This window comes from Miniopterus natalensis, chromosome 5, assembly GCF_054644295.1.
Source record: "Miniopterus natalensis isolate mMinNat1 chromosome 5, mMinNat1.hap1, whole genome shotgun sequence".
Lineage (NCBI taxonomy): Eukaryota > Metazoa > Chordata > Mammalia > Chiroptera > Miniopteridae > Miniopterus > Miniopterus natalensis.
In genome coordinates, this window is record NC_142085.1 from 83,585,139 (window position 1) to 83,610,169 (window position 25,031).

Genomic DNA, 25,031 nt, shown 5'->3' on the forward strand with positions numbered 1-25,031 from the left:
TAGCAAATCCTGGTCCTAAAATTAGGAAGATGGAATGCAGGAAATTGGTCCAGCTGAAAGGGAGATTTTCATTGGTCTTTGGTGTCTAATTCAACTGTCCCCTCCTATTTATTCATTGGAGAGAGCTTAGCTGAGAGTAGCCTCTTTTTATTTTATTTTTATGTAATGAGGTTGGCTGTTTTATAAAGAGTCACTCCGGGTCACCCAGAGGGAAACCATGACTCAGCCTGAACTAGGGCCCTGAGTCCTCCCAGTCCCCTCAGCATTGGGGCCTAAGCACTAGATCTCCAGTCTGTGGGACCGGAAACTCAACAACTGGGTGTCACCTGCACTGTAGATGCCCTTAACCGGGGCCTTTACCCCCATGCATGGCCCTACTTCATGCCTCCGACCTCATTCTTACATGGAAGTCATAGCTATTCTAAAGCCTAAAGCCAGGGCCTGATTTAGATTTCCTTTCCTATGCTATTAGGTACCATCTCAAGTGTCCAATAACTGAACCAACAGTTTGTATTAATCTCGTGTAGAGAATCAGCACTTCTTTCTCTTTTCAGATGCCTCCTCTCTTCCTGACGATTGCCTGTCCCTTCCCACCTCCCCTAACAATTTCCCACTTCTCTCCCCCACCAGTGCTAGTAACCTGTGTCACTCAGTGGCCATCGTAGTAACCATTCTCACTTTCCAACAGATAAATGGGAATCTGTACTATTACACTAGACAAGGACTGAATTACGGAATGGAGTTACATAAAAAAATAGTGTGAGCTACACTAAGGAAGTGATTGCGACTCCATTCAAGTTTCTGGTTCCACTCACACGCATTGTGCTTTTCATTTTAGTCACTTGTCCTGTACATTGAAAGGTCCAGACCCCTCAATGGCTCTTTACTGGATGAGCATTCTGGGAGCAGTGCCACTCGGCTGCCTGGTGCCAGGTCCTGAACCTGCTCCTCCCTGCGGGCGGGGGGAGGCTGGCACATGCAGATGGCTTTCATGTGGGCAGTCTGTTAACTCCAGGGAAAGCTGGCCCTTCAAGAGCTGGGACAGTTTCCCCGCTGTTTCCAGGAAATAATACCCCAGGCAGGAAGTGAAATTAGCCAGAGGTGTATAATCAACACAAGGAGATGCTGCGATCTTAGTAACCAAAAATATTTCCTTCGGATCCATATAGCTTTTTCCTACATTGTTGTTCTCTCCCTATGATTGGGTGTTTTTTAAATATTATGTAAAAAGGGGAAGACTTTTGCCATCAAAATTTTGGATTTGTAGACCCGTGTCTTTTAACCCCCAAAGGAAAGGAACATTCAGCCCTCACAAGAAAGTGAGGGCTGTTATTAAAGATTGGCACCAGAATCTCAAAACGGGGTTCCCCCCTACAGAATGTGGCCCTCCACGTGACTCCCGCACATCAGTTCAGCGTTCCTGCGGGGTCCTCCCTCGTTCCGCCCGTTCTCGGGATCTGTTGTGAGCTCCTTTGCACTTGAAGGGTTGGAACACTATTTTGGAAATACAAGGCATTGTACTGACAAAGTTGAATAGCTGCCTTTTCCGTGAGACATCGGGAGGCTGCTGGTCTTTTCTATCAAGGACGGTGCTGCTGGCTCGAGAGCAGTAACAACACAGAGGCTGTCTCTCAGGCCCTAAAAAGCGAAGTCGCTTCTCCCGCTCCCAAAGTGAGCTGTGTCTCCCAAAGGCACATCTGCCGCTGGGCACAGCTCCTAGCATCTCACATTGTTCCTAAGAAATGGAATAAAGAGGACCTGGCTGGAACAGAATGGTGTGGCACTAGAGCCTTCTTCAGAGTGAAAAAAAGCAAGCAGTCAGATGAGGTTGCCATCATCACCTCTCATGACACAGTACAAAGTGGCCCTGATTCCAGGGATCTCTGACAGAAGCCAGGCTGGAAATGATCCAGGAAGCCTGAGCTGGAAGACGCTTCTGATCCCTGGGAAACCAGATCAGTGAATGGAAGAACCTTGGGTTTGTGTGGACCCCTTGTCACTGGAGTCTAAGAAGGGTGTGTTCCCGTAGGCCTTGGCTTTGGGGCAGAGGCACTAGAGTTAAAAGATAGTTGTGAGGATCTGCTAGGAATGTTTTTCTGGAAGTCTTGGGAGGGCCTCCTAAATGCCAAAATCTCCATGGAAGCCCCTTCCCCAGCTGTTTGGGAGTGGGAGGCACTCGTCATGAGTTCTGCCTCATTAAGAATAGTTTATCACTTTGCTTGCGAAGGCCTAGAATCATCCATAGGACAAAATCTGTTTGGTTTCCACTCACCACCAAAGGACAGAGGCATTCCTGGTTGATCCAGAAATGCCGTAGCAAAGTCAGTGCCAGCCTCAAGCCACCCAGAACGGGCTGGACAGAGCTCAAGGGGAGGGCAAATGAGAATGGAGCTGATGAGCGCAATAGAGAAGGCTGGGGGGGGGGGGTGTGGCAGGGAGCTGGAGCCATGGAAGAGGTCCCTCTCAGATCTCATCTCATTCAGGAAATCTGCTACCCAAGTCCAGGATGAGCTTTTCTTCTCTACACTGGTGTAGTTCTTACACTCAGTACCAGACGATCTAGCATTTGGCCAGTTGGTTGCCTGATTTCATTTATTTACTTAATAATTCATCATTTGTTGAACCCCTACTGCAGACTTTATTCCAATATATGCAAATATATGACAGCTGGGTTTTTCGTTTTCTCGTGTTTTCCTTTAACCTGCTTTGGCTCTCTATGCTTGGATGTCCTGATTTCCCTGTAAACCATTAAAGCTTTCTTTGTATTTCTGGAAGGCTTTAGCCTGTGGACTGTCAACAAGTATTATGCCATTCGGTCTCTTAACAGATGCTTATTTGCTAGAAATGACCAGGGGGACCTGGCAAGTCTGCATGTCCCCAGGCTGTTCTGCTGTCCTCTCCAGTGTACTGTAGATCTAGATACTGTCCAGCTATTCACTGGGAAACAATGCCCATCTCCTTGGGTTTTTGTGAGCTAAAGGGAAACTGTCTAGGCTGTCTAATGTGGTTCATGGAACACAGCAGAGAGTCAGTCAGTGACGGCTGTCGCCGTAGCTCCTGAGAAGCTCTGGCTTAAATGCAGTCAGTTCATGCCTTTTTTCAATATAATGAAGTGCTTTTAGTTTAAAGGTTTCCTGCTGGGACCAACAAATATGCGGGGACTCCAGGGTAATGCTGACAATACAGATTGTGACTGTTCCTCTGAGACTTTATTATTTTGCGTTTAATTACATACAGAGATATTTTAGCGCAGGATTTATCTTGTGGGTAATAAGTGATTGTTATTTGAACCTTAATATTGTCTGAGTTCAAGGAAAACTGGGGTGAACCTGTGGCAGTCACCCCGCCCTCAGATGGCTGCCGCTTCTCATCCTCACACCCGAATGTGATCCTCATGAAGCCATCGGCATCTGCTCTGTTCAGAACCAACCTCCTAGTGAGTGTTTTTCATGACTCAAAAAAATTCACAAGTCAGAGCTTAGTAAGATAAACCTATAATCTCTAGTAAATGGTTTGGCCTCCAAACTGGATTGAATATTTACATCTGCCCCTTTTCTGAACCTTTTTCTGACCACAATTCTTTATATCTCCCAATAATTCTGAAGAGTCTCACACACTTCACTCCCCAGTAACTTTGCCCAGCCGGCTCCCTGGAGAGCGTGTGGGACCCCTGATTCAGCATCTCTGTCTAACAGTAGATCCCCTTTCCTCCCCTGGCTCATGGATCAACCCCAAATACCTAGGAGCCTCTGCTGCGCCTGCTGGACCCCTGCGCGACCTTCAGCAGGCACCTTGGTTACTCCCGGTAAGGGCTGTGGTAAAGGTGAGCAGTGAGTGTGGCACAGGCACAGCAGTCGGTCCTAATACGGGGACTGATGGCCGGCTGAGTCTGGAGGATCAGGGGGACTTAGCTTGAGTCAGGAGACAGGCAAGGGAGGAAGTTCTGACTCCGCCTGGATCTCATGTGAGGGTCTCATCAAGTCACTGGGCCTGTCTTCACCTGTTTCCTCAAACGGAAACAATAATTCTAAATAGTCCTGTCAACCAGATCGGCGTGTTATGACATAACAAGGCAGCTTAAAAACATAGGCTAATATTACATCTCTAGTATGGCCTCTTCTTTTTTTTTTAAGGGAAAATATTTAACGGTCTAATATTCTACCAAGATGTGGGTGTCAAGATCTCCCTGTTCTAATAAAAAGACCAGAACTACACTCAGGCCCTATATTTGGAAGGGCCTTAGACACCCTTCCTCTGTCCTGAAGCCCAGCAGACTAAACTTTCATTCAAAAGTGTGTTGACACTTGCACCAAAGAAAACCATAGGCAAACAACAACAGAATATCGCCCATTTCTTGAGCTCAGACATGAAATAAAATACTGGTTTTTAATGGTGTTTTCTTTTCCCCACAAGATACTCATTGAACAAGTAAAAGAGTATGTATGGTTTCCTGAAACACTTACAGGAACATCAGGCTGTCCTGTGAGGTTTTGAGTCCAAACCAAATCCCCCTGCACTTGGAAGACCTACCCCTGGGCCCGGCCTCCCGCTCGTGGCTGCGTCGGACTGTTCTCGGATGGAAAGAAAGGTGCATAAACAAACTCCCTGCTCCGAGTCCCATCTTCCCCTGCCCCTGTCCCTCCCAGGGTGTCTCTGAGTACAGCATCAGCTTCAGTACCTTCCCCCAGAGGGCACATGGTGACTCATGTTGCTGTAGGTTGAGGCTGCCTCAGCTCTATTCTCTGAGTTTTTACTTGATACCTACTTTTCAGATTTTATTTTTCTCTGGTATATGAGAAAGAGAGTAATACTCTGTTGAACTGAGTGACAGCCGTGGCTTTATAAGCTACTATGTGTTAGCTTAGCCACCATTTATTAAGGACTTACTGCTTTCCAGGCATTGTGTTAAGTGCTGGAAACTTGAAGTTGTCTTAATTGCCTCATCTGTGAAATGGGAGGCAGCAGGATTCCTGCATTGTTTTACATGAAGTGAGGCACATGGGCTGCCCCCTGGAGCCTAGGGGCTGCTCCGTCCAGGGGACCCAGCCGTCATACCAATAGTGATAATGTTATTGATTAGGAAGGCAGCGTCTACTCAAGGACTTCATGGCCTGAAGATAAAGAAAGTATAAAGAGGGAATTATTCTTTTAAAAAATGAAGTTGTGATTTCAAACAACAATCTAGATCATTTAAGAACACAGAATACATTATTAAAGAAATGAACAACAAGCCGGTGGACGTTTCGATGCAGCTTACTGCAGTAGGGTGTGAGGAATAAGCGTAAGGGCCTCTAGTGCCAAGTTCATGTTTTCTTTCTGCTACTTTTGCGTTGTGTGACTTTGTATGAGTTGCTTGAACACTTTGTGCTCTGTTTCCTGGCCTGTGGAATGGAGGATGTTACGGTGCCTACCTGCTAACAGGAGTCAGCTCTTACAACAGTGCCTGCTTAGCTCAACACTCTGTTCCTATTAGGTTCTATTTCCTTTATTTTCCATGCCGTGTGTGCATGTATTCATCTTTGTATTTATTCATTTTAATTAAGATTATACACATGTACCTTTTTTAAAGATAAGATTTTAAATAGCTCCATAATTATTCATGAGGGTATAACATCATGTATATAACAAATCTGATATTGTTGAACACAAGTGATTTCCTTTTTTACTAGAAATAATGCTTGTTTTGCATTCTTTTATATGCCTTTTCTTCACTTTTGATATTATTTTGGATATGATTCCTAGATTTTCTGGGTGAAAGGTATAAATATCTTTAAGGCTCCTGATACATATTGCTTACTGCTCCAGAAAGCTTTTTCAGGCTACGCCTTCGCATAAATGGAAGCTTATCATGGCCAGGGGAAGGCAGAGGAGGGAGCCTGCTGCCGGCAGAGGGGAGAGCAGACAGCTTCCTCCGACCCCCACTGCCCTCAGCTGAAGAGCCACCGGCAGGAATTTCTACACAGGCCACATTATAAACATTTTATAAACACCCTTTTGAAGCAAATTATCACCTGAGAATTTTATTTTATCTTTATAGGTGCTTGTCATATTAATTTTAACTTTTATGACTTGTACAGACACTGTGTTGGTGAATGCTCTGATTCCAAGCAGTCAGGGGGCACAGTGGGTTGGCACTTTCTGTCTTACCTTCTGCCTTTAGGCCCTTTGCCGATGATTTTTTTAAGGTGATATTTACAAAAGGACAGACGAGAGGTTGAATGGCTGGAAGTGCACCCCCCTTTAAAGGCTCACCCAGGGAAGGACAGCCTGGCTCCTCCTGTGATCTCCTCTGCTCTGGGTTCTTTGTGTGATTGACTTGACTTTTCCTAGTCAATCCTGAGCCAGGAAGAAGCACCTTACCATGTGACCTGACACTGCTCCATCCTTGCCCTTGACCAGTGTTCAAGGAGCTGCTGGCTCAAAGAGCATCCTGTTTAGTGCCACAGAGGCCCCAGGGATCAAGTGCAGTCTAGTCTCCAGATCCTCCCAGTCGGGAGCAGTCGGACACTGGGCTTCGTGGTCCAGCTCAGGACAGTAAGCAGCTCTGAGGATGGCTGAGCGTGACTTCAGGAGGGAACGGGCAAGAGCGGTTTATTTATTCTTTAAAGTTGGCATCAACAGCAGTGATGAATTAAACCCAGAGTGTAAAGTTCCTTTTCACCCTGACGGGTGAGGCATCTGCCCTTTCTCTTGGTGCAGCAAATGCTGCTCTTTGAGTGAGAAAACAAACTTCACCTTGAGTGAGAGCCAAACACTCAGCACCTTCCAGTGAAACCTCAAGGCTTTCTTCGCATCCCACCTGCAAGTCCTGTGGGGACAATATATTGTCAGTCTCTGAAGCTGGTCTTTTGTACTTAGATATGTAGCTCAGGTTGTGGATGACATGTCAGAGGTATCTCCAGCTAAGAAAATTATTCTCAGAAGCTTTAGTAACAAATTTGTTAGCTCCATTTCCTGCCGACACTCGAAGCCGTGAAGAGTTTCAGCAATGTGAAAAGCCTGAGCGATGACATAATTGTTATGAAAATAGTAATAATTAATATCCCTAAGCAAGCTCCTGTTCCTTGGACTAGCCATTTACTAACTACGTTTCCAACAGTCCAGGCATTAACAAAGCTCGTGAAATGATGGGAACTAAAGGGACTTTGTGTATTTTTAAAAATTTATCTTTATTGTTCAAAGTATTATACATGTCCCTTTTCCCCCCTTTCAGTGCCCCCCCCACCCCAGGCCTATCACACTATTGTCTGTGTCCATGGGTTATGCATATTCACATAAGTTTTTTGGTTAATCTCTTCCTGTCCCCCCTCCTCCCTCCCTCAGATCCCTCAGTCTGTTCCATGCTTCTGTATCTCTGGATCTATTTTGTTCATCAGTGTATTTTGTTCATTAGATTCCACATATGTGATTTTGTATTTTTAATAACATTTTCCTCGACCAAATTATGAAACCCATACATGCCCAAGTCAGAGAACTTGTAAATTACAGGAAAATCACCAAGATAAATAATGTCCCAAGGAGTCATAATCTCACCACACAATAGTAATCATGGTCAACATTTCGGTGAAAGCTCGTAATTAAACTCTCAGAAGGTGCCTGCACACACCAGAACGCCTGTTCTGTACACCAGCTTGTGCCCTGTTTTGAAAAGCTGGATTGCTCCTAAATCATTCCAGGAAAATTATTAGTTTTCTCAAATATCTCGGGAGGCGAGTCCATTGGCAGTCATTTCTAGTTTCTCACAAACTTTGAAGTTAGGAAATTCTTCATGGAGCTCTTGAACACTGGGCCAGGAGTGGGGTATATTTGGGTTCTGGTTCCAGTTCTGCCACTTATTTACTGACCATGGGTGACCTCGGGCCAGTCTAGCCCAGCTGCCCTGCCTGAAACCCTGCCCAGTTCTGGAATCCACTGGCCCTCTGAGGTAAACTGTGGAGTGGATCAGCAGGGGTGGTGTGTGTTTTTTTTTAATTAAAAGTTTTTAACTTTAATTACTTTATTAATAGACTTAATTTCTTTAGAGCAGTTTTAGGTTCATAGAAAAACTGAGTGAAAGGTACAGAGAGTTTCCCTGTATCTCCTCCTACCCCCCCATGCAGGCCTCTCTGTCAAAAACCCGTACCAGAGTGGTACGTTTGTTACAATCAATGGACCTACATTTAAAAAATCGATTTCTGTCCAAAGTCCACCGATTACCTTAGGGGTCACCATTGGTGGTGTACATTCTGTGGGTTTTGCCAAGTGGATAATGACATGAACCGGTGACTACAGCATCACACAGAGCAGCGTCACTGCCCCCCAGTCCTCTGTTCTGCGCACACTGTTCTTCCTCCTTCACTGACCTTTTTTACTGTCCCCGTACCTTTGCTTCTCCAGAATGTCAGGTAGGTGGAATCATACAGTATATAGGTTTGTTCCAGATTGGCTGCTTTCTTCTAGTAATGTGCATTTAAGGTTCCTCTGCGTCTTTTGACGGCGCGATAGCCCCTTTCTTCTTAGTGCTGAGTGAGATGCCAGGGACTGGATCTCCACTCATGTCCCTTCACCTCCTGCAGGACGTGTTGGCTGCTTCCACGTTCTGGCAGTTATAAAGATTGGTGCTGTCAACATTCACGTTCGGGTTTTAGAGTAAATTTTCAACTGCTTTGGATAAATACCAAGGAGCATGATTGCTGGATCGTATGGTAAGAGTATGTTTAGTTTGGTAAGAATCTACCAAACTGTCTCCCAAAGTGGCTGTTCAGTTTTTCAGTCCTGCAAGCAATGAATGAGCTTTCCTGCTTCTCTACACCCTCTCCAGCATTTATTGTTGTCAGTGTTCTAGATTTTGGCCATTCTCATAGGTGTGTTGTGATATCGCACTGTGGTTTCTGATTTGCAATTTCTTAATGACATATGACGTAGAGCATCTTTTAATATGCTTGTTTCACACCTGTATATTTTTTCTTTGCTGACGTGTCTATTCAGGTCTTTTGCCCATTTTTTAATTGAGTTGTTTCTATTTCTTACTGTTGACTTTTTAAAAAAATATATATTGATTTCAGAAAGAGGAAGGGAGAGGGAGAGAGATAGAAACGTCAATGATGGGAGAGTCATTGATCGGCTGCCCCCTGCACGCCCTCGACTGAGGATTGAGCCGCAACCCGGGCATGTGCCCCGATTGGGAATCGAACCGCTGAGCCATGCCCGGCTGGGCTTATTGTTGACTATTGAGAGTTCTTTGTATGTTTTGCATAATGACCCTTTATCAATTATGTCTCTTTGGAAATATTTCTCCCAGTCTATGGCTTGTCTTCTCATTCTCTGGAGATCAATGGCTTTTAAAACCTTCTTCTGCCTAAGGCTTGTGTTCCAGAGGAGCCTCAAAGTCAACAAAAGGTGGGGACATGGGACAGAGGGGGAGAGGCCAAGTAAGCAGGCTCTAGCTACTCCCATTTCTCCTTCTTTATTTTACTTAATATTTTTTATTGATTTTTAGAGAGAGAGGAAAACATTGATGTGAGAGCAAAACATCAATGGGCTGCCTCCTGCATACCTCGCACTGGGGATCGAGCCCACAACCCGGGCATATACCCTGACTGGGAATTGAACCGGCAACCTTTTGGTGCATGGGATGATGCTCGACCAACTGAGCCACTCCAGCCAGAACGCTTTAATCAGAGAAGTTTGACTTGGTCCAGTTTATAGGTGAGGGTCTCACATGCGGTTCACTTCCTTTTTGAAAGGGGTTTGGATTCTCCATATGGTTTGAAAACCACTAGATGAATTAAAGGCCCCCTTTAAAACCATAATCCTGGGATTCTGTGTGCACTTTTTGCAATATAATAGTATATTATAATATAATAAAACCTTTCTCTCCTTAAGGAAAAATGAGATAAACTCGTCACAGTCTTGTGCTCCAAAGTTTTCATGCACTGCAGTGCTTACTTGAGATGACAGAACTGATATATCTAAATAATATATGTGCAATCTACATGCCCACTTATCTCTCTGAAATAGCAATTGTTGACACTAATTATATTTTTCAAAATAATCAGAACTATCAGCCATTTCAACTCTATATCTAGGGAAAAGGGGGAAAATAAGTCTGAAACTTTGTGGCTCTGGTGATAAACATGCAAATCAGGACAAAGAAGGTGTAGCCTTCACATATTAGAGATAAGGACTGTACATCACGGTATTTCAGCGGTGCCATGCCACTCAGGACGACGTGACCACGTGCACTTAGGCCAATTCCATGTTCTTAGATATTATGTCATCTTTTCCCCTGGATTTGAGGTTAAATCAAATGAATGTTTAATAATGTTTGTAAACATTTATATTTATACTAACACTGTTTAGTGACTTAGAAGGATGTCTTTTTCATTATTTTATTAATATGTTGCCTATCCCACAAAGGCTTTGAAATGGCTTACTAAGTAAACCAGTAATTGACAAAATCTGTAAAAAGTGAAAATAATATGAATAAAGTAATAAATCCAAGAGTCAGATTAGCACACAGAAGTACATCTGCAGAGTTCCTAGGAGTGGGCCACAGATTTGGCTCTCAATTTCCTCTGCTTGGCCAAAGTAAAGAGAAAAACACATTCCGTTATAAGGTTCACAGGCTTTCAAAAAAAATAAAAAAATAACTAGACCAGTTGTTCAACGTAAAAACTTTCTTAGGGAAATCTCTACAAAGTCTATTTCTCACTAATGGGACTTGATAAGGATTGTGCAACTGAACATTCAAAGTGCTTTATTCTCTGGTGAGAAATGGGAGGGCAGATATTTTGGGTTGCCAGCTGCGGGAAGATCTGTGTGTTTTGATGATCAGCTGGGCAGTGGTTAAGGCTAAAGGCCTCTTAAGAGAACTGTTAACTACGCATGGTATTGGCAGGATGGGCTCAAGCCCTTACCATGGCATCAGGGGTGAAGGTCAGGGGCGGGCTAAGGCGCTGCAGGCAGGAGAGTGCGTCATGTGGAGCAGGGAGCATCCAAATGTGATTTCATCCGCACATCAGGAGTCTAATCTCCAGTCCGTCTGTTCTGGATCATTTTCCTCTCTAAGTGTCCGGTGCTGATGTCCAGGTGTATTCTGCTCACTGCTGCTGTGTAATGAATCACCCCAACACTTAATAGCTCAAAAAAAGAGAAAAGGTTTGGACTCTGTTGGTCATGAATTGGGATAGGGCACAGAGGGCGTGGCTTGTGTCTTCTCCATAATGCCTGGGGCCTCAGATAAGGAGACTCGTCAATTAGGGGTAATTTGATAGTCGTGTGCTGGAGTCATCTTGGAGCATCTTTATTTACATGCTGGTGATGGATGCTGACTGGCTGTTGGCTAGGGCATCAGCTGGAACTGTCAGCTGGGATGCTTGCCTGTGGCCTCTCCTTGTGGCCTGGGCTTCCACACAGCCTCGGCCACTATCCCTCTTAGAAAGAGGTGAAGGCTCCAGAACCAAGTGCCCAAGTTGACAAGGCAGAAGCTGCATGGCTTTGTGTGACAGGCCATTAGAAGCATAGAAGCATCACTTCCAGACCCTTTTTTATAATACAAGCAAGTCACGGGTCCACCCAGATGCCAGGGAAGAGTGTAGATGGTAGAGAATCATATTGGACGGGTGATCTTGTTGTCATCTCAGAAGAATACAATCTGCTCCAAAGTGTCAGCTGCTTCCTGCTCTGTGATGCTGCTCTATTGTCCTTGAAATGCTAGGCAAGAAAAGGTGAGACTCAGGGACATGAATTCGCCCAGGCTGGTTTGGCCTGCCTTTTCTGAACAAATGCAACCCTCAAGATCTCCTGAGACCAGGCCAGCTCCCTGGAACTAAGAGTTCCCCATAAAAACTTGTCAACAGACTCCTCTGCAATAGACAAGCCACACATTTCCCATCAGTGAACCTTTAGAGTGTCTCCTTCTTGACCTCAGAACCCTACTAAGGGTTCTCCTGTTTAAGGAACAGGAAAAATCAAAGCCCTGGCTGTTTCTTTGTGTATAATGAGCACAAATAAGTCTCCTGAGCAAACTATGGATTCATGATGGCTTCCTAAAAGGTCAAAGGCTAGGATACTATTTATTGCAAAAATGAAAATCTGCAATTTCATATAGAAAAGTGAGACACATGGCAGCCACTTAAGTTATTTGTTTCAAAGTGCATATTTAAGATTTCTTCTCAAGTCAGTTGAATTAGTTCATCTGTTTCATGACCTGAAATCATCATTAAGAGATTTTTTTCTTTGAGTCAATTTGAATGTATTGATGTATCAAGTATTTATCTTCTGGAACATCTAGCAGATTTTGCTAAAAAAATGTACTAAATTGATAAATGTCACTGAATCATTAGTGTATGATTTCATCGTCATCTGTGCCAAGAGGATGCTCATGGGGATATGGTGAAGTGAAATAAACAGAACCACCATGTTCCCATGTAGGGTCTGGCAAGAGCTCTTATCTTCTCTATGACCCCTCTCACTCTGAGACCACTTAGAAGAGGACTTGGATGAGTTTGTGGTCTTAAAGATACTAGTGTGACAGTAGACATTGTTCAAGGATTGGGTTATGGACAGGTTCTTGGCCTTCCAGGTAAATAGTCACACACCCATAGAAGAATAGAAGTTTCCTACCTAGGGACAAATATTGCTGAAAGCAACACTCTTTTTGTTCAGTTCATAAAAATGAGAAGTCAGCTCCTGCATGGCAGAGAGCAATCCCTTGAAATCCTCAGGGAGCTGCATCTTTGAATCATGACTGACTAAACATTCCGACATCCTGTTGCTATTAAGTACGTTAGTATTTGGAATGAATTGTAACATGACTGGGGATGTGAGGCGGTTCTAAAATCTAGATCATGGTTTCTTTAACAAAATGTGACAACATTGATATTTGGGGAGGGAAATAACTTCTAAGTCAACTAGGCAACCTAAAGCCTTAGAAATGGGGAAAAGGGCTTATAAATGTGGAAAATGGCAACAAAGGAGGCATGCGAAACATCCCTGCGACTTTTATCTCTCCTTATACAACTTGATTTATTTATTCAATTAGTAAACCATAAAATCTTTCTTGTCTTCTGTAAAAGTGAGACTACTGCTATAACAAATAAGTTCCAAAATGTATAAAGGCTCAGACACAGAGGTTTATTTCTTGTTTACTTAACAGTGCTGGGTGCGTGAACAGGTTAGTGTCAGAACCTCTTCCATGTGACATTCGGGACTCAGGGTGATGAGGGCTCTGATTCTGAATTGGGTGGCTCCCATGGTCTTCCATTCTAGCCAGTCAGCAGGAAGGGGGGAGAGCATAGAGGACCACACGGATGAAGAAATGCATGGAGAAGACATCCTCAGAGTCTTTTTGCATCACGGCAGGGCACTTTTCACAGACGACACAGTCTGTGTTTTCAAGATTTTACATTTTAGTGGCCACGATGTAAAGGACCATGGTGGTCATGTGATTCATGATCCCCGCTGTGCCTCAGAATCCTCAATGGGGAATTTTCTGAAAACACAGATAACAGAGCTCCACTCTTAACTGCCAGTCAGCGGGTTTGGATGGAACTCCACGGGAGGTTCTGAGAGAGAACCAGATTTGAGAATCACAAATCTTGGAAAAAGATAGCCTATGGTATTCAAGGCAAATATTCATTCTCTGGAACTTATAAAAGTCATATCCTTTAGATAAACAATGGAGAAGAGATGATGGATTGGGAAAAAACAACCAATTATAGACATAAGAGTGATCAAGGAGTGTGCTGGAAACTTCTGGAGACAGTGTCAGTATAAAGCAGATGGACAAGAGCCCTCAAACAATTTTAATGTGCAGTTTTCACAAAGTGGATTTCTTAGCATGATATAAAATTATTTAAAACCACGTAGGAGGCCAGAACACAGTATTTCATTGATGTCTGCAGTTGGATAGTGGTTGATTCTAATTTTGTTTAGAAGAGCCTGCATCTCTCCTCTGTATTTGCAACCAGGCATGTTGCTTTTCTAGCACAACTGCACTGAAGTGATTTCAACTGAGTGCATAGTGGAGACGCTTATGTAATACATTCAATTGGCAGCCTGCAGAAGTTAATAAATTACTGAATTTTGAAAAAATGCATTCCATTTAAGCTTCCCTCTCTATAGCCAACTTGCATGCTGGGCCTTTTGTGTACAGCCTTGTAAAAGCTTTTCAAAACTTTTCATTACAAATGTTTGTTGGTCATAGGGTGGGTGCAATAGGACATTCAATAAAAAATCTTTCATTTCACTGTTTGGGACTGTCCCGCACATTGTAGGACACCCAGTACCGCCTCTCCCACTAAGTGGCTGTGGTGACCATGAGCTGTTCGACACCCCACAGGGCCAGTACCGGCCCCAAGAACAGCAGTCACAGGAGAACCACAAAGCAAATGTGGTGCTCATTGAACTGTCAACCTTGATCGTGCTTCTGAGCAAAAAACACACTGTTTGGTTGTGGAAGCCATTCCCAGGAAATCTGCAAGGCTGACCTGCCCATGAGTCACTGGGTGAACCAGCTGAGTGACAGCTTTCTGGTCCAGGCTGATCACAGCTATGGACTTGAGCTTTCATCACCACTTTTTCCTTGGAGCCATTTCCTTTCGTTTTGGGCAAGCTGCCATAGCCTGAAGGACTCCCCCTGGGTCCACAGTCGCATTCCTCCTTCTGTAAAGAAACACTGCGGCCTTGCTTGAAGAACGTGCCCTCGAGCATCTGGGAAGCCATGGGCCTGCAGTCCCCACCTCTCTAGGAGCAGTTAGCTGTCCCTCCCAGGGGAGGTCAGTGGCGGGGCCTGCTGGACGCCCTTGGTTGTGCTGCCGCTTCCTTCCAGGCACGCCAGGTGCATCTGTGCACCGCAGTGTCCAGGCCTGCATTCCTCCCACTTCTGGAAGAGTCTACTACCTGGGAGACTGATAAGGGGTGGAGAGGGGCTTCCTGTAGAGTGGAGAGCAAAAAGGAAGGAGAGCGTCCAAGCAGAATGAGAGGTGTCAGTGAGGCCAAGAGAGTGAGAGAAATGGAATTGAGATCTCACGCATGGGGTGTCCCTGCGATCTCGCTGCCCCATTCCTCGCCACCAGACTCCTCCACGGACCCTTCCTACAGCTCCCAATGTCCGCTGTGAGGTTCACAAGAAGTAGAGGCTCAGATCTGCCAACAGCACTTGAAGACTGGATAATGATATGCAGCTTGTTTTTTTCCATCTTTGGGATTTGGAGCAATCTTGAGAGTTGCGAAAGCTTGCCTGTTGCAAGAATGTTCCTGAAGGTCCTCCGTGTCTGCTCCTGGCTCTGTGCTTCTGGGAACACTGGCTCAGCCGTCCAGGGTGGCAGAGACCACCTGGGTTGTGGAATTGACCAGCAGCTCCTTTTCTGCTCTTGCCAGAGTGCCTGAAGCATTTTGGGAATTTGGGTTTCTGTTCTTTCTTTCAGGGGCAACCGTGGACCACATTTGGCCACAACAGTCCAAAAGGATGGTGGCTGCAGTTGTTAATTATTGGCATTTTGATAGGGCCGTATTTCTATTTCTAAGTATATTTATTTGCACAGCTAGGGAGCATCTGCTGATGAGGCTGAGATAATAAGCTGTATTGGTGCCAAAACTGTACTAGAAAAACAGGCTCCTTCTGAGAATGGCTTGAGTCCCAAGAGTCGTTGTTAAGAAAATTCTTTCTCCACAGGCAATATCTACTCTTAAGACATTAACACTCAGAAGAAAATGAGGCTTGGAACCTTTATCGTATAACACAGTGCACGCACACAGTGGGTCCTCCAGGATAGCGTGCTGAAGGCATCGATGTGCTCATGCACTCACATTGAGGAAGGGGGGATCAACAGCCCAAAAGGAAGCTTCACCCCCTGGAGTCTGATGCCAAGGCACTGACTCCCTTGCAAAGGGCACAGTGCAATGCTGGCCCTCTGGACGTCTGAGATTCTAGCACATTCTGCTCTAACCCTGTGCGCATGAGTGGGAAAGCCAAGTGCTGTACCTTCCCAAGTCACCTTCCCAGGCAGGGACATCAAAGCCATTTGCTCCTTGAACAAGAATGGGATTATTGGTGAATGAAGCCAGCATCCTGGGTTAACAAAAAAAGGAAATTGATAGAAAATGCATCATTCAAGTTGGATTAACTCAGCTCTGTGGCCTGGGCAGAGTCCCAGGATATCAGCCAGACATAGGGCCTTTGGAAGACATGAGGCTAGAATGTGTGTAATGACATAGAGTGTGGTGAGAGGCAGGGTCATGGGGACTCAGCAGAGGCCACCCCGGACCCCCAAACCAGTGGTGCACACTTTCCCTGCCATCGTTATATCTGGGCCAATCCCAAGGCCACTGGACATCTGCCTACTTTTTTAATGGACACATTCTTTCTCTATCAACTGTCCACATGGAACATAAGTGAAGCAATCCAGCAGTTTCCTTTCTATCCTGCTGCATGTCTGCTGCTTATTTATTCTGTGCTCTCTTTACTTTGGATCAAAGTCCCTCTGGGTACCAAGAGCTACATTATTCTATTCAATGGCATGTAAGCCAAGATCCTGACCATTCTGGTTTTGTCATTGCTGTATTTGTTTAACCCTTAGCCATTTTCCATTCTGGGCAATTACAACTCTGTTTACTATGAGTTCCTCTTGTAAATGTTTTCCCCGCTCCCAACCTACAGGCTGCTGTGTGAGCCATAACTCATTCCCACATTAGCACTACGACGTCAGGGATGATGAACTTGGGAGCCTTAACTTGAAGGTACCAAGGGGGGGAGGGGAAGAAGAAATCTATTTATGAGAGGGCCAGTGGGCTGAATAGAAATAAGACTGAGAAAACATTGCTAAGCACGTATCATTGGGAGAAAACATCACCTCATCTGTTTCCTGCAAGATGGGATCATTGGGCAGAATGGAGCATCTTCTGGCGTATTTACTTGATAGAAAATCTGTCCTGTGGTCCCAAGACAAGACTGATCCATCCTGACCTCCTCCTGCTCTCGTTCTTCCCACCTCTTTGCCGGTCTCCTTCTTCTGATCCTTGGGCCGAGCTTACAATTTAGTTGAATAGTCAAATTCTTTCCGTTGCAAGCGACAGAAACCCAACTCACACTATCTTAAGCAAAAAGGGAACTTATGGATTCATGTGTTAGAAGGATACTATGAAAGCTCCAAGGTCAAATAAAAAAGGTAGGAAGAAGCAGCACCGTGTAACTGGAACCAGGATCCCCGCCTCCCCGTCCCCCCCAACTATCTGCTTGTTGCTGGAATGCTCTGTTCTGCAGATGGGAGCTCTATGTGCTATAGGAAGTTGCCACTACATCAAAGTCCCACATGCTCATCCTCTCAGTTCAGCAATCCTAGTGGAAAGAAAAAGATCTGGAATTGTATGTGGACGTTGTGAGACGGGGCTGTTAGTCCAGAAGACTAGAGTGGGCTATAGGTTGAGTCTCTGTGTGGTCCAGGGAGTAGGGTCTAGTGCCAGACGAAAGGCAAGAGGGAGAAAACCTGCCTGGCAGCGAAAAACAGCTGCCAACATCCTTTACACCGCCCATCATAAATCAGCTGAGGATGGAAAGCACTGGGGCCCTAAACCTGACCTGCAATGTAACAGCGAGTTAAGTGCTACCTGGAAAAATCACCTGTCAATCCCTTAGCAAATCGAGAGGTCACATGTCTCCTGAGCGTCTCCATTATAACGAGCAGACGTGGAGTCAGCTTGCTGGGCTCCATTCTCAGCTCTGCTCTCTCCTATTGAGTTATTTGGTTAATGCATCTCTCTGCGCTCGGTTTCTTCATTTGAAAAGGAGTGATGATGCCCCTCTCACAGGTTGTCCTCAGCATTAACAGAATAGTTTGTGTGGGGTCAAACCAGTTAGAGAAGGGTGGCTATGGAACCATTAGGGCCCCAAGGCTGACGGTGCCTTTCCCGGGACCCTTGATGAGGAGCCCTGGAAACAGGCGTGCGCATAGGGGTTTTATAGCTCTTGGGTCAAATGGGCCCCGAAGGCCCCTCTTGCTGGGCGAGGGAAAGGTGCTGGCTCAGCGCTATGTTCCGCACACACCATCTGGCGCCTAGATTTCATCGGCTCTGCGTTTCTCTCTCTCTGCACATTCAGGAGTTTACACCTTTCTGTCAAGCACTCTGAAGTCTCTGGAAGAGAAGGACCATATCCACCGTGTCCTGGACAAGATCACTGACACCCTGATCCATCTGATGGCCAAGGCAGGCCTGACCCTGCAGCAGCAGCACCGGCGCCTGGCCCAGCTCCTCCTCATCCTCTCCCACATCAGGCACATGAGGTGAGGCGTCCTGGTTCCCCGCGGGACAGGCCTAAAGAGCGAGCCCCGCACGGCGTTAGGCTTTAGGGCGGCTCAGGAAGGGCTGGTGCTGGACGCGGAGAGCGCACGTGGACGGTTCCTGGCATGTACTGGGCATGTGCTTGGGAGGCTGGACAGGGCGGCTTCAGGCCTGTGCGGGCGTCAGCTCGTGTCCGAGAGAGCGATGCTTACGCTCAGTTTGAGGTGTGTGCGAGGCCTGACGGGGGAGAGTGCGGTGTGCACGTCAGGAGGGAGCAGGCTGGCCTTGCACTGTGTCCGCCTAATCAGGGGCAGTCGGTGAGGGTCCCATCCCCTGAAGGCACTGCGCACGTCCAGTGCAGTTCCTGGGTCATCTCCTGACTGCGCTTAGAAATCCCAAGCGGGAGACTCTGCCCGGAAGCCTCGTGGAGGCCAGTGTTGACGCCTTCATCCCTTTCAGATCTCTTCTTGTCACCCCCGCTGCTGCTACCTTAGTCCAAGCCACCGTCATTTCCTTCTGGGTTTCTGCACCAGCCACCGAACGCTTCTCCCTGCCTCCAGTCTTGGTCCTTTCAAATCCAGTCCCCAGGATGGAGAGTGACCATCCTAAGAGCAAATCTGGCCACGTTGTTTCCTTACTTAAAACCTTGAAATGGCTTCCTGTTGCTTTTAGATAAAAGCAGAAATCTCTGTTTTGTTACGTTGCTTTTTTATGCTCTAGCCCCTCCTTAACTTTGTAGGGCTTCCTGCATAGTCCGAGCTCTCGCCATAAACAACTGTTTATGTTCTTGAGTCATGGGGGAGTCTATTTCAGGCTGCAGGTCGGCTGGGCAGCTCTGCTGACCTCCACTGGGCTCCCTCACACCTCTGTGAGTCGCCCGACTGAGGCTGGGCCCAGCGGGGAGGCGGCTTCGAGCTGCAGGCCTGCAGGCTGGCCGGCTGCCTCTGTTCCTTACCCTCCTGTACCCACAGGTCACAGGTTGATGGGGACATGCTGTTTTCATAGCAGTGGCAGAGGCGTAAGAAAGCAAGCCAAGTGGGACAAGTGCATTTTAATATTTTTATTAAGTCATGCCTACTGACACTCTATTGGTCAAACAAGTCACGTGGTGAAACCCAAAGTCAAGATCATGGACACATGGCACAGGGAGTGCATATTTCTGAACAGTAAGCTAACCTGTCATATCTTAGATATGGCTCCTTGCAAGAAGCATCTCCTGACCCTTACGACCTCGCTGGGACTTATATCTGTTCTTCCTGGTTGTCACTGGCCATTGCATTCTCTTTCTTCCCCATCAGACTGTAATCCTGTGAGGCAGCTATCACAGTGCATCTTGTGTCCCCTGGGTACCCTGCACCATCTAGCATAGGGCGTGGCCCACTGTAACTACTCAATAAATACTTTCTGTTGGAGCTAAGGAAGGACCTTACCAGAGGAAATAGAGCCTCTCTGGTACAAAAGGTGCAGGTGGCCTCATTTTCATTCTAAATAGACATGTAAGTTGGCTGGTCAGAGGCTTAGTGGATGCTGTTCTCATGAAAAAACTCGGCCTGCAGGGAAGAGATGAAGAAAGTGGTGGAGTTTTCACTCTGCAGAAATGAGATGAAGTGATGACAGTAAGGGGACAGGGACCCATGTATGGCCTTGGGCAGGACCTTAGGAATAAGAAAGAGATTCCTTTCCTTAGGGGCTGTGAGGGAAGGGCCTGAAAGGGTCAGATTAAATTTTAAAGGGCTTTCGAACCTTGAGACTGTGGGTCAAATGACAAGAAGTTTGTTCAGTAAAGCCCCGGGTGCCTCCCTTTTGGGAGACAACTTTGCAAATTGTTAGCTTCTTGAGAACATAAATGTATCTTTCTTTTTTTGTATCCCTCACAGTGCCCTATATGAAGTCTTATACGTCATATATGCTCACAGCATTATTACTAAGTGAACAAGTGAATGAACAAATTACTTGAGTATTTCCCCTACCCTATGAATTTGAAATTCCCAAATAATAGCTTCCCCTGGGCAAAGTTTGGGAGAAAGCGATTGTAGTCCCTGTTTTCAGGGACTTCCGCCGAATCCCTGTGTCACAGATGAGGGACTCACCTTGGCCAGGTAGAGTAGGTGACTGCGTTCGGCCAGGTAGAGTGGGCGACTGCGTTCGGCCAGGTGACTGCGTTCGCCAGGTAGAGTGGGCAACTGCATTTGGAGTACACACTTCCATACCTTTCCCAGCTGTCTCTTTGGGTGAATATTACCAAGAGGGGAGTAGGCAATGTACCAGAGTCACATGACCCTCTGCCAGATTTCCTGGCTGAGACCATAACTGTCTCCTTGAAGAAATGTATTGGGTTATACTCTGAGCTAGGGATTTCAAAGACGTTGTAGAAACCATATATTGTAGATGAGGATTTTTATGTTAGTAGAAATTGCCGAATTTTCAAATCTATTGACTGCCTTTCAGCATTAGCAAGCTTAATTAATTAATACAGACATATCTGCACTAAATGTACAGGCCTTGCTGGTTTCACTGGAAACGTGTGGCTGAGGGAGCAGCAGCGAGAGAGCTCTTCAGAGCTTGTTTGAATTGTGTGGACCACTGGGGAGAAGTTGCTATTCGGTTGAAAGCTGTGAGCATTCTCTCTCGCTGGTACACATGCACACGCGTGCACACACACACATTTTGGTGCCTCATTACAATCTATCTAAATCACAGAACTCTGTTTTGTTCAGCTTGAGCCCAGCCATATATTGTTATTCAGACTGTGACACCAGATTTCATCTGATTGTAAATGTGATTCATTAGGTTGCATGAGCAAGACAGTGTCAGAGCTGAGGAGCATTTCACTTTAAAGGCATTTTAAATGAAAACAAACAAAAAAGGCAAGCAAATGCCACTTCAACCCATTTTTTAGGGTGTTGAGTTGTAAGGCCTGAATAGCTTGTATGCTGTTTCCATGGCGAGTCTCCAACTTGTGCTGACCTTTCCCCTACTGAAAATGCAAGTATATTCTCGGACATTCTCTCGGTCTTGTCTACTCATGATAGTTTTTAAAATTTCAAGATAGATAGTAGCTGTCCTATTTTTTCCTGGTAGTGTGGTGGGGACAGAGCAGAGTTGGGGCTGGTAGACAGAGGAGGAGCATGGTAAAAGGAGAAATGCTTTGTGCCTACATCTCCCTACGTCCATTTACTCCCTCTTTTCTGGGCATTTCCCACCTCCTCAGCACGGCCAGCCTACAGGATGAGCCACTGCTGCCCTCGTGGAACTTGCAGCATGTATGCTGTGTGTGTCTGTGTGCTTGGGTGATCAAGAATCAATATAAATACAGACATACATGAAAAGAAGACTTTCGGGTAGGAAAGTAGGGTAACATCAAAGGGGAGGGTTGGAGCCCCAGGGACTTGAGGCCTTTGCCTTCGGGGTGGCAGAAAGCCTGTCAGAGGGGGTGGCATTTGAAGTTCTGAGGGAGGTGCAGTCCAGGCAGCAGAAACAGCAGGTGCAGATACCTTGATTCTGGAAGTAGACAGCACTTAGTGTCTTTAAGGGACAGCACGAGAACCAGTTGGCTGAACAGTGCGCGTTTGGGGAGAGAGAGGGGAGGAGCACTGACAGGTAGGGGGAAGCCACATTAGCTGGACCCTGTAGAGCCTGGAAAGAAACTTAGATTTTATTCTGAGTCAAATGGGAAGCCATCTGAAAGTTCTAAGCAAGGGAACTTCTTGAGCTGTTTTCCACATTTAAAAATCTCGCTCTGCTTGGGCTGTTCTCTCACGTGCTCTGTTGAGATGTGATGCTACTAGAAGGGATTAGGATCCCACTCGAGTCGGGCAGAGGCCACCTGCACAGCACATCCTAAGACGGCTCTTTGAACAGGAAGGCAGGTCGGCGCGTGTCTTTGGAGTTTCTGCTCGCGCTGCCTGGGAGTTTCGAGGGCCGGGGTTTGCGCTGTTCTAAAGCGGCCCTCTCTGTGTCTTCCCCCAGTAACAAAGGCATGGAGCACCTGTACAACATGAAGTGCAAGAACGTGGTGCCCTTCTATGATCTGCTGCTGGAGATGCTGGATGCCCACCGCCTACACGCCCCGGCCAACCGCGGGGGCACCCCCATGGAGGAGCCGCACCAGGACCAGATGGCCGCCACCGGCCCAACTTTACCGCATTCCTTGCAGACATATTACATCGGTGGGGAGGCAGAGGGTTTCCCCAACACAGTCTGAGAGCTCCCTGGCTCCCCCAAGTTTCTGAGAATCCCCGCAGCATTCTACCCACCTCATAAACCACCATAACAAAATTCTGCTCCTGAACACACTCCGGCTTGCAACCACCACATGCTTTATACTCTGAGTGGCCGTTCGTCTGCTTGCTCAGCTCTTAGTGGCACGCCTTCTTTTGGGAACGGCCAGAGGGGTTCCAGGGCTACCTTCTTTGTAAGGGCTCTCTTCCTCCCTCTGCTACATCACTAAGCATGGGGATTCCTGTAGCTTTTCATGACTGAACTCGGTCTGTGTGCTGGGGCTCAGCTGAGTCTGTGCATTTAAGCTACTTGTCGAGAGCCAGGACTGGAGAGTGGACTTTTCACCTCTGCAAAGCACTTTTTAATGAATCTAAGCCACGGGAAAGAATTGGAAGTGGCTCCTTTAACTGCTGACTCGGAGAAAGCTAGCTCGAGGGTTTACCAGAGCGTCCTCTTGTATTCCTATAGAAACGTGTCATTTTATTAAAGTAACCCCTTCAAGCTTTTGCTCTGTTGCTTGGCCATAGCTGAATATTCGGCGATTGTCTATTTATTTCCCCTATAGGAATACAAGATGCCCGGGAAGGAAGGCCCCCGGTTACCAGCTGAGAACACTGCGCCTTCAGATTTGCCGAATGCTCTTCTGTAGGCTGAGCGCACCCTGCACAGGTCCTGGGCTACGGTTAGGTTAGTTCTTGCTTCCCATGGATCTGTGGAGAGCAGCAAGTTGATCCCAGTTAGGTCACCTCCACATACACCAGTGTCCCTGTGAGGGATAGATTCTTGTTATTTTTGGTTTTGGTTTATAAAGAGAGCCCTCCCCAGGGCTGGCTGTCAGCAGCCTTCAGGACTGCGTGGTCTCGCGCAGCAGAGGGCGCTCCTTGGCGCTTCCTGGTGTGCAGCTTAAACCCAAGGAGAATCGGGCGTGTGCAGTGCCCAGCCTATGACCAAAAGCGCTTTAAATGAGGGGGCACCCTGGGGACACTTTAAGCCCTGGGGTACTGGGCTAAAACAGTACATGTGCATGAGAACAGGGAGGAAAGCAGGGTAGACACTGGATAAAACCGTGAGGCTCAGGGCGGCGCTGCCACAGGCCGCAGCTCCCCAGGAGTGCCACTGTGCACTGGGGGGCTGCCCTGGGACCCATGGGGCTGTCCTCTTCTCTTCCCCACGTGGCCCTGAGTGGAAGCAGCAGCAGTGGACAGCTGTGTCCCTACAGTTGGCGGAGCACACTCTGAAGCCAGGGCGCGGGCCGAGGAGAGGAGCACTCCCTGCTCGGGTGCCTGGGGCCTGCTCAGACTACACATGCCCTTGGTTATTTAGAGATCACCCAAAAATAAGGGTTTGGCCTTGGGGGGAAAAACCCACAAAACTTTTTTCAGAGCTCATTTCATTAAACTCCATAAGCCAGGAGAGTGAGACTAGATTTGAGCCATAGGACTCTATTGACCTATAGACTAAAAACGAAAGTCTCCCTCCAGCCAAGGGCAGCCTTCTCCAAGACCAATTGTGGGTTTCCTCTTCTCAGCTAAAAAGAAAGTCTGGTTTTTCCGGTGACCTCACTGTCTACAATTTGAACCCCATTGAGAGGTGATATGTTAGCCAATAACTCAGCCAAACTCCTAGGGTTTCTGTGGGGATGCCTATTTCACAAAGTGGATTTCACTCATTTCTAATTCCCAGTCAGTGGTCACCAAAGGACTGGGAAACAGGGAGGGCCTAAAACAAAGGAAAAAAAAAAAGGTTTTTCCGTATATGTGCATCTAAATTTTGGGGCAATTTTATGTATTGTCATTAAGAATATGTTTAGAACATAATTCTTTTGTTGTTGTTTTGTTTAATAAGCACCTTATATAGTATAATATATATATTTTTGAAATTGCAATACTTGTTTATCAGACAATTGAATGTAGTAATTCTGTTCTGGATTTGATCTGACTGGGTTAACCTGCAAAACCAACAAAAATATTCAGTTTTTTTGTATGTAGTCATTGATACCTAAGGCCTGGTGATTATTCATTTAAATGAAGATCACATTTCATATCAACTTTTATATCCACAGTAGACAAAATAGCACTAATCCAGATGCCTATTGTTGGATATCGAATGATAGACAATCTTATGCAGCAGAGATTATGCCTGAAAAGGAAAATTTATTCAGGGCAGCTAATTTTGCTTTACCAAACTATTAGTAGTAATATTTTTGGACAGTAGCTAATGGGTCAGTGGGTTCTTTTTAATGTTTATACTTAGATTTTCTTTTAAAAAAATAAAAACAAACAAAAAAAATTAGGACTATAGATGATACAATACCAGCTAAATCCAAACAATACTACAGTGGAGGGTTTTACATTACTCATCTAATGTGTTTGTATTCATGCTAAGATACTACTATATTTGAAATGGGGGGAGGATACCAGATGGCTGGAACGTTAGCCCAGGAGTCTCAAATAATGCTAGAAATCTCTTTTTATTCTTATTTGAAGTGCCACTAATGGACAGCTGACACTTTGCAGCAAATGTTGCTGTTGGGGTGTAGGAAACATGCT

At 46.1% G+C, this 25,031-nt stretch overlaps 1 protein-coding gene across 3 annotated transcripts in view; it reads left to right on the plus strand.

The window, feature by feature from the left end:
- ESR1 (estrogen receptor 1) overlaps positions 1–23,056 on the plus strand; it is a 191,183-nt gene extending 168,127 nt beyond the window's left edge. For all 3 annotated transcript variants that reach the window (XM_087817203.1, XM_087817204.1, XM_087817205.1), the window contains exons 7-8: positions 18,080–18,263; positions 22,231–23,056. In XM_087817203.1, coding sequence (XP_087673329.1) covers positions 18,080–18,263; positions 22,231–22,465 — 419 coding nt within the window. In that variant the 3' untranslated portion in view covers positions 22,466–23,056. The remainder of the gene's footprint in view (positions 1–18,079; positions 18,264–22,230) is intronic.
- The last annotated feature ends 1,975 nt before the right edge of the window (positions 23,057–25,031 follow it).